This window comes from Bison bison, unplaced genomic scaffold (assembly GCF_000754665.1).
Source record: "Bison bison bison isolate TAMUID 2011002044 unplaced genomic scaffold, Bison_UMD1.0 scf7180017864367, whole genome shotgun sequence".
Lineage (NCBI taxonomy): Eukaryota > Metazoa > Chordata > Mammalia > Artiodactyla > Bovidae > Bison > Bison bison.
The window spans coordinates 5,561,330-5,574,140 of NW_011494939.1; the positions used below are offsets into that span (position 1 = coordinate 5,561,330).

The window sequence follows — 12,811 nt, forward strand, 5'->3', positions numbered from 1 at the left end:
ATTTTATACCATAGGATGCAAGAAGTTACCACTGGGAGAAGCCAGATGAAGTATGCATGGGATCTCTCTGTATTATTTTTACAACTGCATGTGGATCTACAGTCATCTCCAAATAAAAAATTAAGAGAAAAAAACCCTTTTAATAATTTCCAGTAGTTCCCCTATGCCCATAGTAAAATATTCCTTAGCATGACATGTAGAACTTTCCTACACACCTCTTATGCCCTAGACTACTAGCTCTAAGTACCCCACTCCAGTACTTTTGCCTGGAAAATCCCATGGATGGAGGAGCCTGGTAGGCTGCAATCCATGGGGTCGCTAAGAGTCAGACACGACTGAGCGACTGAGCGACTTCGCTTTCACTTTTCACTTTCATGCATTGGAGAAGGAGATGGCAACCCACTCCAGTGTTCTTGCCTGGAGAATCCCAGGGACGGGAGAGCCTGGTGGCTGCCGTCTATGGGGTCGCACAGAGTCGGACATGACTGAAGTGACTTAGCATAGCACTAGCTCTAAGAGCTAACATTCTTTGAGCACAGGCTACGTGGCAGGCACCATTCTAAGCATTTTATATGTATTAGCTCATTTAATACTCAAGGCATCTCATGAGTTAGGTTCTACCATTGATACTATTTTAATTTCTAAGCCACTAAGACACAGATGACTTAACAGCTTGACAGCATCCCCACTTCATTCGTTCTCTGTGACTTTTTCCAGTATAAGTGCTATACTAAATGTCAAGCATTCAAAAGATATTCAATAAGTGTTTTAACATAAAGTCTGAACAAAAGGACACAGAAACGGTACAGAACTGGGACCTTAAGGATTTGACACTGATTACAGTGAATCTATGTTTTTCCAAAGTTAAGCTTGAATAGGAAAGCATTGTACCACAGACAGTCGAAACAGAAAATACCCATCAGTGAGAAAATGTTGATTAATAAGGCTACAGCTTTCACGTAGCAAAGAGGGACAAGTAAGGTCAGGCTAATGAAACTCCAGTGTCAGCTATAGAGCCATGCTGCTGCTGCTGTGTCGCTTCAGTCATGTCCGACTCTGTGAGACCCCGACTCTGTGAGACCCCATAGACGGCAGCCCACCGGGCCTCCCGTCCCTGGGATTCTCCAGGCAAAAACACTGGAGTGGGTTGCCATTTCCTTCTCCAATGCATGAAAATGAAAAGTGAAAGTGAAGCGCTCAGTCATGTCCGATTCTAGCGACCCCATGGACTGCAGCCTTCCAGGCTCCTCTGTCCATGGGATTTTCTAGGCAAAAGTACTGGAGTGGGGTGCCATTGCCTTCACAGAACAAATACAGGAACACAAACCTCAACTTCCTACCCAGCAACCCCCATTCTTTCTTATTACTTCTGCAATTCAAGAATTTTTCCCCAGATGAAGATGTTTCTTCCAGATTAAAATGCATATTCATTATTTCCCTCGGAGGAAATTATTCACTAAAGACTCCTTTACACTCATAGGTTTTCTTGAAAATTTCAACTGATTATCCTCCACCAATATAGAATTGTTCCAAGCATGCTCTGAAATCTGAATGAGAATCTCCAGTCACCTTTTAAAAGCAGACAACAGAGGCAGAGGGAGGGAACAATTATAAGTACAAGACTGAAGTATAATGGTTCCTATTCCCACTGCTCCCTGCCCAGCCCTTCCCCTCCCCAACCCTGCATAAACTGTCTTCGTTCTAGCAACACCTTTTCAGAGAACTCAAAGGGGAAAAACAGATGACAGGTTGAGAGCCAACATCTTCTCTTTCACAAATAACAATAAATTCTTAACAGTGACCTAAAGTCAGTAAAGAAAAAGAAACCTCTTTTCAGTTATGCATTTTGTGAAGAAAGAAGGTATGGTCTAGCACAGCAAGCAGATAAGGAGAGGAAATTAGGCAGGGCAACACTGACCGGTTGAGTTCTCTTGTACTTGGAGTCCTCACGGTCTCGGTGCTGCCCTGAATTGCTGGTTCTCTCCCGCACATTTCTATAACCAGGGCTGGGGATGATGTATTCTTTTCCTATGTCAATGTCCTTCATCTTCTCTGAGTGGAGGGCTCACAGACTCTTGGTTCCACTTGAGAATTCCTGGAATTAAAAATGCATCAAGGACAGGTATTTCCTAAATTGCGCTTAATAAGTAAAAGTACTTTAAAATAGGGAGAAAGAGACAAAAGCATTAAAGTTTTCTGTCATTATATCTATAAAAATAAATTCTCAAACATCTTTCAAGTACCATTTTATTTTTCTCAACTAAGTTCAACTGCAATGCATAGAGCATTTAGATAAGTCTTTAAAAAAAAAAAAAAAGGCTTTCCAGAAACAATTTAAGTTTGTTCCAAAAAAATTTTACACCTGAATTTTAAAAACAAATTCCCCGTGGATTACGGACAGTGTCCTAAAATTAGCTAGTGGTGATGATTGCACAATTCTGTTAATATACTAACCAAACACCAAGCTCTACACTCAGGTGAATTTCATAGTATACAAATATCTCAACAAAGCTGTTATAAAAAAAATAATAGCAAAAAGAAATTCCCCACCCTGTTCTACTAAGTCTTATCTAGTATCTACCTGAAACGCTGTTCTAAACCCTAGTTAGCCTGATTAACTCTAATCAATACCTGGTATCAATTCTGGTTACTTTAGAAAAAGTAAAACACATACATACTCCACCCTAAGATGGTCAAAGCTTCCCAGATACAAGCTGGGAAAACACTTTTTATAACAGCCTCACTAGAAATTAAAGAACTGTAGCTGTGTTGCCTTTAGAATTCCATAAATTCCTATCAATCACTGAGAATGAAAAATACAACATTGCGGACATAATTCTGACAAGTACAATTCATTTTTTAAGGTATCAGAAAACAAGAAAACTTACAAATCCTCTAAATAAAAAGGACTAAATCTCCACCATAGAGACTTGTTTCCAGCACAAAAGAAAGCTTGACTTCTTACCTTTCAGAGGTCTGGCTCCAGTACCCTGAGTTGATATTGCTCAACTACTTATCTTTCAAAGAAAAAAAGTCACCTTGTCCAATGACAAACTGCACCATAAAGAACACCGGCTTACAACCAAGAGCGCAGCAATCACGTCACTGGGACCTCATTAAGCCTAAACTATAAACAGATCTGGCATCTGCCAGTGTCCCCAGTGTCAGGATGCAGCTGCAGATCAGAATAATCCTGCTTGTTACAGGGATCACTGAAGTCCAACATTCCCTGCCAAAGGTTCCTCAACCTAGCCAACTATCTGGAAAGCAGAAAAGATCAGTCCTGCTTTGAAAAAAGGCAAGAGGAGGGGAGCAAGTTTGAAAGGAAGGAGGCCATAGAAACTCACTCAGAATGCCAAATGCCACGTCAGGAAGACCACAAGGATCACCTCAATTGCCTAAGAATTCATGTAACCTCAGTTTCTTTCAATCACTTTGTTCCAGGTTATTCTAAGTTGGAAGGGTGTGGGGAGCAATTTTCCATTCCCTCTAACACTCCTGCTTATTTAATTTCCTGGGCCAAGAGGTAGAGCAATGAAAGTAGACAGGCCTTGTGCAAGGACAAAGCTACTATCTCCTGGCCTTGAACATAAGGAGGATTCCATCTTCTGAGTATCAGGAAGGCCAGCCAAGAGCTAGAAGTCCAATAGATCTGGGAAACAAACAAGGCCCAAATCTGAAGAAAACAATTAAGGAAAGATCACTAGGCCAGAGTTTGGGGATGAAGGAGAGGGTACTATTTGTATTTCCCTTTTCTTCTTTCTGTTCTCCCTTAAAGTTGTTTAAAAGTCTTTTTTAAGAGAGAAGAAGAAAGGGAAGGGATTTTCATTTACTTCAGAGTCAGAGCTGTACATGACACTTAGCAGAATAATCAAAGTGAGAGAACCCATAGAGGTCTCTTGGTCAGAGACTTTCTTTTAACCAGGACTCTCCTTCAGTGCTAAGTGTAGACCTTCTGTACAATGATGCAGTCAAAACTGCCTGGGGGGAGGAGTTTGCACAGGATTACAAGGACTGGAAGTAGCCACACTGGTGTTCCCAAATTGCCTTCATTGCAATATTGCTTAGGTTTCCAACACCTCAGGAATGTGGTTCCAGGCCCTGCAGCCACACAAAAAGACCTGAAGCTACAAGGGTATGTACTTACCACCTCCCTGAAAGCTACTTGTCTCCAGCCTACCACACCTTTCATTGACTCACCCTGGAGACCCCAGAATGACCTATTCATCTTCTCCTTCAAAACCTTCTGAAACTTTGCCAGGCCTTTCTGTGTCCATCTGCCTCCTGCCTCCCCCATGTCTGTGCAGAAACCGAATGACCCCCACGTGAAAAATACAAAGCCCCATGCAGCTCTCTGCGGTGGAAAGGGAAAGGGCACTAATGACTGTCAAGAGATCCGGATTCCATTCCGGACTCTGCCAAGGGTTTCCTGTGCGTGCTTCTGTCACGAACCTCTATCTACCCCATAGCCAAAATGAGACGATGACTTCTGAGGTCGCTGGGTGCTCAGTCCCCTCTGTGCGGCTTAAGCGGGGGTGCCCCAAACCGTCTCTCTACAACCTTGAAGAGGGGGGCTTCTCTCAGGCCAGCATCCCCTAGGATGCCCCTGGCCTTAGGGCGTTCCCACGGCCAATTCTGGCCTGGAAAGGCGATAGCGACCCACACACACGGGCCGCGGGCGTAGCACCACCTGGTGGCGTTAGCCGGGAATGTAGCCGGCACCCCGATCACTCATCCCACCCTACCTGCCTTCCGAGGACCTCACCTCCAACCCTCCCGGTCGCGTCCCGAAAATGAGGCGGCGGGAGACTAGAGGAAGGCCAGGCCGCTTTTCTCAGTTCTCCGATTCCCGCGGACTGCTCGCATCCTCGATCGCAGTCCCCCACTATGGGCCGAAACACACTGGATGGGGATGGGCCCCCGCGACAACCCGAGGGAGAAGGAAGGGGTACGGCAGTCACCGACACCTACCTGTGCCCCAGCTCCAGGACGGCTGCGCCGGCCACTCGACCACGCTCCGGAGCATTAGCCCCTGGAGCAAAACAAGCCTTTATAGCGGCATTGGCCTCCAGACTGCGCAGGCGTGCTGCACAAAGAATTTCCAAGACTGAAGGGAATTGTAGTCCCGCTTCCTGGAGCCCCAGGCTCCTTTCGCGGCTAAGAACTATATTTCCCAGAAGCACTGTAGAAGCCCTGGAGGAGATGCAGGCCGCTCCTCCCTTCCATTGCGCTCCAGGCTCTGCACCGTCCTCCGCAGAGTTTCTGCGATCCTGTCTGGAATCTTCTCCAAGGCCCTGTGTTCCAGTGAGTGGTCGGGAGGGTTGACAGTAGCCCTCTGTGGGCTGGCTGCCCAGTGTTTGTAGGCAGGGCGGTCACGGCGATGCTTGGCCGTTTATGCATCAGAAAACACGGTGAAGGTCACCGTAGCCTATAGGAGACCAGCCGGCCCCTCATCTTATCTGTGTGGCCCTTAAGGGTTTACCACTGCGTGCTCGCGACCCTGCATTATCACCTGTCTCACTTTAATCCCACTGTCCATCACATGTTTTTGTGCTGCCCACGTTCTAGAAAATAAACGCCAGGATGACAGTTTTTAGAGTGGCAAGAGCCTTAGAAACGACATGCCAATTCATCCCTTTTTATAAATGAAACTGAGGTTTCCAAATAGATTGATCACTTCATTTCTCTTTGTGTTTCATTTGTACCTTCAAGATGATCATAACATAAATAACTACTGTGTTTAGTGCCTACGTAGTCTGTACCTAGTCGCTAAGAGTCGGACACGACTGAGCAACTTCACTTTCACTTTTCACTTTCATGCATTGGAGAAGGAAATGGCAACCCACTCCAGTGTTCTTGCCTGGAGAATCCCAGGGATGGGGGAGCCTGGTGGGCTGCCGTCTATGGGGCCGCACAGGGTCAGACATGACTGAAGCGACTTAGCAGCAGCAGCAGTCTGTATCTTGTGCTTTACATACTTGTTTTTTAAATCTCCATGTATTTAAAGGAGATTATCCTTTAAATAGGTATAGGTGTTATGATTATCCATTTCAAAGTTGTTTTTTTTAATGGAAGGTAAAATGACTCCTCTACCTTTATACTTTTAGCTAGTATGAAACACCAATGTAGGGAATTCCCCAGCTGTCCAGCTGTTAGGACGCCCCACTTTCACTGACAAGGTCACATCCAGCTTCAATCCCTGGTGGGGGAACTAAGAACTGAGATCCCAAGTGACTTGAACCACAGCAAAAACAAACAAACAAGTGACTTGAACCACAGCAAAAAACAAACAAAATGCACACCAATGTACAATAGAGCTGAAGTAATTAACACAGTGTTTTGCCCAAGAATGGATTAATAAACCAATGCAATAAAGAGCCTAGAAACAGACTCATGCATACATGTAAAGCTGATCTGTAAGAAAGAAAACATTACAAATCAGTAGAGAAAGAAAGAAAAGACTATGGATAATGCTGGAACAATTGGTCATCCGTATTTCTTAAAACTCAGGGGTTATAGCTTCATACCACATAGATCAAAGGCCCAACTGAAAAGGAAAACCTTCAAACATTTAGAAGAAAATGTGAAATATCTTTGTGAACTTCTTAAATAAGATACAAAAACAATAAAACAAGGTTTGATTAATTTTTATATTAAAGTTTCAGCTTCTATATAAGATGCCATAAAGCAAAAAGATAAACTACAAGTTATAACTGACAAAGTTCTTAATACAAATAATTCCTACAACTCAATAAGAAATGCTAAATAACTGAATAGAAAAATTGGCAAATGATGTGAATAGACAGTTCACAGAAAAGGAAAACTCAAGCAGCCACTCAAATATGAAAAGAGACCCAGGGAGATAAGCTCAAGATGGTGGAGTAGAAGGACTTGAGCTCACCTGTCTTATGTAAACACCAAAATCACAAACAACTGTTGAATGACCATCAACAAAAAAACACTGGAACCTACCAAAAAAGATACCCTACATCCAAAGGCACAGAAGAAACCACAAAGAGATGGTAGGAGGGGCAGAATCGCAATAAAATAAAATCCCATACCTGCTGGGTGGGCAACCCACAAACTGGAAAACAATTATACCACAGAAGTTTTGCCACAGGAGTGAAGTTCTGAGCCCCACCTTAGCCTTCCCAACCAAAGGGTCTGACAACAGGAGAAGGAGCCCCCAGAGAATCTGGCTTTGAAGAACATCAGGGTTTGATTGCAGGAATTCCACAAGACTGGTGAATACAGAAACTTCACTCCTGGAGGGCACATACAAGGTCTTGAGCACAGCAGGGCCCAGGGGAAAAGATACCCAATCTTACTAATAATCAGGGAAATGGAAATTAAATTAGCAACAAGATACCATTTTATGCCCACCTGATAGGGAAACATAAAAATCTGACAATATTGTGTTTTCAGGATCTAGAGAGACAGGATGCTTCACACATTGCTGGTAGAGTATCGACTGATAGAACCACATAACAGTTGGCCAAATTAACAGGTTGGAAATGAACTGTACTGTTAGGCCCCAAATTCATTTCAGTTCAGTCGCTCAGTTGTGTCTGACTCTTTGCGACCCCAGGACTGTAGCACGCCAGGTTTCCCTGTCCATCACCAATTCCCAGAGCTTGCTCTAACCCATGTCCATCAAGTCGGTGATGCCATTCAACCATCTCATCCTCTGTCATCCCCTTCTCCTCCTGCCTTCAGTCTTTCCCAGCATCAGGGGCTTTTCCAATGAGTCGGTTCTTCACCTCAGGTGGCCAAAGTATTGGAGCTTCAGTTTCAGCATCAGTCCTTCCAATGAATACTCAGGACTGATTTCCTTTTGGATGGACTGCTTGGATCTCCTTGCAGTTCAAGGGATTCTCAAGATTCTCCAAGGGATTCTCCAGCACCACAGTTCAAAAGCATCAGTTCTTCAGTGCTCAGGTTTCTTGTGGTCCAACTCTCACATCCATACATGACTACTAAAAAAATCATAGCTTTGACTAGACAGACCTTTATGTAATGGTAAAGTAATGTCTGCTTTTTAATATGCTGTCTAGATTGGTCATAGCTTTTCTTCCAAGGAGCAAGCATCTTTTAATTTCATGGCTGCTGTCACCATCTGCAGTGATTTTGGAGCCCCCCAAAATAAAGTCTCTCACTGTTTCCATTGTTTCCCCATCTATTTGCCATGAAGTGATGGGACTGGATGCCATGATCTTATTTTTTCGAATACTAGGTTTTAAGCCAGCTTTTTCACTCTCCTCTTTCACTTTCATCACAAGGCTCTTTAGTTCTTCTTCACTTTCCGCCATAAGTGTGGTGTCATCTGCATATCTGAGGTTACTGATATTTCTCCCGGCAATCTTGATTCCAGCTTGTGCTTCATCCAGCCCGGCATTTTGTGTGATGTACTCTGCATATAAGTTAAAAAAGCAGGATGACAATACACAGCCTTGATGTACTCCTTATCCAATTGCAACCAGTCTGTTGTTCCATGTCTGGTTCTAGTTATTGCTTCTTGACCTGCATACAAATTTCTCAGGTAAGGTGGTCTGGTATTCCCATCTCTTTAAGAATTTTCCACAATTTGTTGTGATCCACTCAGTCAAAGGCTTTGGCATAGTCAATAAAGCAGAAGTAGCTGTTTTTGTGGAACTTTCTTGCTTTTTCTATGATCCACCCAATGTTGGAAATTTGATCTCTGGTTCCTCTGTGTTTTCTAAATCCAGCTTGAACATCTGGAAGTTCATAGTTCATGTACTGCTGAAGCCTGGCTTGGAGAATTTTGAGCATTACTTTGCTAGCATCTGAAATGAGAAGGGAATGGCAAACCACTTCAGTATTGTTGCCTTGAGAACCCCATGAACAGTATGAAAAAGATCCCAAGTAAACCCTACAATTCAGTGTCTTGTAGTCAAGAAGTTTATTTTGCCCCTGCATAAAAGTCCCAGGTGAGTGAGTATACCAGATCAGCAGTGTAAGTTGTGGTCTTGGCACTCAGGTGGAGACCCAGGGTGAACTCTGTCAAGTTCAACATTTGGCTTCCAAAGTTGCTCTACTAATTGCCACCACCAGTCACCCAAATGAAGGGAAGGAAAAATGGAGTGTGGAGGAGGTGTGACTTGGCCTTAAGGCAGATCAGCCCAGAAGCAACATCTCTCATTTCCATTCACATTCTATTGGTAACAATTTAGTCAATGGTTGCATCTAACTGAGAAGGAAGCAAGAAAATGCAGTTCTCAATGAGGCAGCTAGGAGCCATCTACAATTCTGTCACAATGGAAGAAGGAAAGAACAGATTTTGGTGAAAGCTAATGTTCTATCACATATGCCTATCCTGAACCTAGCTATTCTACTTCTACATACATGCTCTACAGTAGCCATTCTCAATCAGAGCTTCTGCAAATGAGTCAAACCCTACAGAAAATTATTTGAGTAACTATTTTCTCAATTCTCCCAAGGATAACACATAGCTAAACTCATTCTGGGCTTCCCTGGTGGCTCAGATGGTAAAAAATCCTTCTGCAATGCAGGAGACCTGGGTTTGATCCCTGGGTTGGGAAGATCCCCTGGAGGAGGGCATGGCAACCCACTCCAGTATTCTTGCCTGGAGAATCTCCATGGATGGAGGAGCCTGGTGGGCTACAGTCCATGAGGTCGCAAAGAGTTGGACACAACTGAGCAACTAAGCACAGCACACTCATTCTAGATGCCTAGAAGTTAATTCCTTATACACAGTGAATACCTTAGGGTGTTATGGCTTAATACTATCATCTGAGAAAAGCTACCCTAAAGGGTCTCTCACACACATGCACAAGGAGGTATGTTCCTTGTGCATTTGCACAAGGAGGTATGTTCCTTGTGCATTTTCTATAATAGAGAAAAGAATCTAAATTTCATTAACAAGAGAACAAGATTATGATATTTGTACAACTCAATACAACTGTTAAAGAACAAGAGTTAAAATGTTATCAATATGTATAGACCTCAAAAACAATGTTAAGCAAAAATAAGTTACAAAGGGTTTCCCTGATGGCTCAGTGGTAAACAATCTGCCTGCCAATGCACAAGACATGGGTTCAATTACTGGTCTGGGAAGATCCCACATGCAGTGGAGCAACTAAGCCTGTGTACCACAACTATTGAGGCTGTGCTCTAGAGCTCGGGAGCGACAAGTACTGAGCCCACCTGCCACGACTACTGAAGTTCACACACCCTAGAACCCGTGCTCCACAACAGGAGAAGTTACTGCAACGAGAAGCCCATGCACAACAGCTGGAGAGTAGCCCTTGCTCTCCGTAACTAGAGAAAAGCCCGAGCAGCAACAAAGACCCAGCACAGCCAAAAATAAATAAATACAATTAAGTTGCAAAAAGACTCAAATTGTATGACCTCATTTGTATTCACCGCTGTTGTGTTGTTCAGTGAGAACAGAGAGGGACACACAAGGGGATACACAAGGGGCTTTATCTGTCCTGTAATATTTTATTTCTTCAAGAAATGACTTGGATGGACCTAGAGACTATCATACTAAGTGAAGTAAGTAAGAGAAAGACCAATACCATATGATATCACTGATGTGTGGAATCTTAAAAAATGATACAAATGAACTTATTTACAAAACAGAATCAGCCTCACAGACATAGAAAACAAATTTATGATTACCAAAGGGGAGAGGTTGGGGGAGGGATTAACTCCTCAACAATTAGGAGTTTGAGATTAACTGATACATATTAATATATCTAAAATGGATAAGCAACAAGGATCTATTGTATAGCACAGGCAACTATGAGTGCTGCTTGCTCAGTCGCTTCAGTCATGTCTGACTCTTTGTGACTCTATGGACTGTAGCCCGCCAGGTTGCTCCAGACAAGAATTCTCCAGACAAGAATACTAGAGTGGGTAGCCATTCCCTTCTCCAGGGGATTCTCCCAATGCAGGATCGAACCTGGGTCTCCTGCATTGCAGGAGGATTCTGTACCAACTGAGCCACCAGGGAAGCCCAGGCAACTATATTCAATATTTTATAATAACCTATAATAGAAAGGAATCTGAAAAAGAACATATATATATTTATATATATGTATTATATATATATAATATGGTTGAATCACTTTGCTGCACACCAGAAACTAACACAACATTGTAACTCAACTATACATCAATTTTAAAAAATGATTTATAAATGTTAAAATTTAACAAAGCTTCACAGGGGGTACACAAGTGCTTCTAAAATCATTTGCTGTACTTTTTGGTAACCTGTAAGTATGTCATAATAAAAAAGTTTCAGTATCATAGGAATAAATCATTTCCCTTCTCGATAAGGATACATTCAGTTTATCAGAAAAATATTGAGGGTTTGTATACATATAGATATATAAATATAGATAAAGTTATAGATATATAATGGAGAAGGAAATGGCAACCCACTCCAGTATTCTTGCCTGGAGAATCCCACAGATGGAGGAGCCTGGTAGGCTACAGTCCATGGGGTCGCAAAGAGTCAGACATGACTGAGCAACTTCACTTTCACTTTATAGATATATAAACATATATCTGTTGAGAGTTCTTTAAGCACCTCTGGCCATCCAGTGGGAGAAGAAAACTTCTTTCTCAACACACCTCAAGCCACCTCTCCTAAGGCATACTAGTACTTCTGACACTGCTTAAAACACTGTAGTACCCAAAAGGTGCGTATCTGATACCTTCATATAAAATAAAAAGCTTCAAAAAATCTCCCTGAAATACTTTAAATATGTAGGCTTGTTTACGTAGGTTTAAAAAAAAAAAACAAACATAGATGAACACTATACAACCCTGGATCAAAACTTCAATACACTAAGGTACCAACTACCTTGGCTTGTCCAAGGATAGCCTGGGCCAAAGACTTAACTTATTTACATAGTATTAATTGCAAAGCATCCCCTCCTCAAAGTGTATTTGTGTTTTGGAGTGTTTTAGGGAGTGATACTCTCCAACCTTCAAGCAAGGGGCTAGAGAATCTATGTTGCAATGCAGAATTGTATGCATCTTTAAATATATTTATATTATGTAATGTACCTAGTCTATTCATTTATTCAATATTTGATGGAGATACAATGGAAGCAAAATAGACAAGCTTCCTGACCTCATTGGTTTAGAGTCCAGGATAAATATCAATCCAAATTTAAACTGTAACTGTGCTGTGTACTGGAAAAGAAAGATTCATGTTACATCTGAAGAACAGTAGGAGCTATTAGTGAAGTAGTAGGAGCTAGTAATGAAGATGGTGGAAGGGGGCAGAGAAGAGAGCACTCCAAGCAGAGGAACTTTAACAAAGGCCAGGTGGCAGGAGAAGGAAGGGAAGGTCTCCAGAAGTAGACCATGCTAAAGGTCTTTAGAGTAACAGCAGAAGCCAACCATTGCAAGGTTTTAAAAAGTGAATAGGTTAAGGGTTGAGAAATCAAATTTCCATTTTGAAAATGTGTCTGAGGCCAGCAGATTTAAGGAAGAATTAGATAGCTTAGAATGGAAGATAAGTTTCTAACAGGAATGACTGTTGTCATCCAGGATGGTGGTTTGGACTAGAATTGTGGTGGAAAAGATGGAGAGAAGTGGACAGACTCATGAGAAAAATTTAAGAGGTAAAATTAACAAACCTTGTTGATGGATTAGATACAGTAGGATGAGAAAGAGAGGTGTCGGGGGAACACCTTGATTTCTGGTTGCAGAACTTGATGGATGGTAGTGCCATTTAGTGACACAAAAAATGCTCTACGCAGCAATCCCCTGACACCCTCCCCTAGCTAGCTTGTCAGGAGCTAATGTCAAAAGT

General features: G+C 42.5%; 1 protein-coding gene across 4 annotated transcripts in view; it reads right to left on the minus strand.

Moving 5' to 3' along the window:
• Positions 1 to 5,095, minus strand: part of ABCC5 (ATP-binding cassette, sub-family C (CFTR/MRP), member 5) — an 81,702-nt gene extending 76,607 nt beyond the window's left edge. For 2 of the 4 annotated variants that reach the window (XM_010855676.1, XM_010855680.1), the window contains exons 1-2: positions 4,972 to 5,095; positions 1,919 to 2,095 (exon numbers count right to left, since the gene is read on the minus strand). In XM_010855676.1, coding sequence (XP_010853978.1) covers positions 1,919 to 2,047 — 129 coding nt within the window. In that variant the 5' untranslated portion in view covers positions 2,048 to 2,095; positions 4,972 to 5,095. The other 2 variants (XM_010855678.1, XM_010855677.1) reach the window with 2 other exon arrangements.
• Positions 5,096 to 12,811: the final 7,716 nt, after the last annotated feature.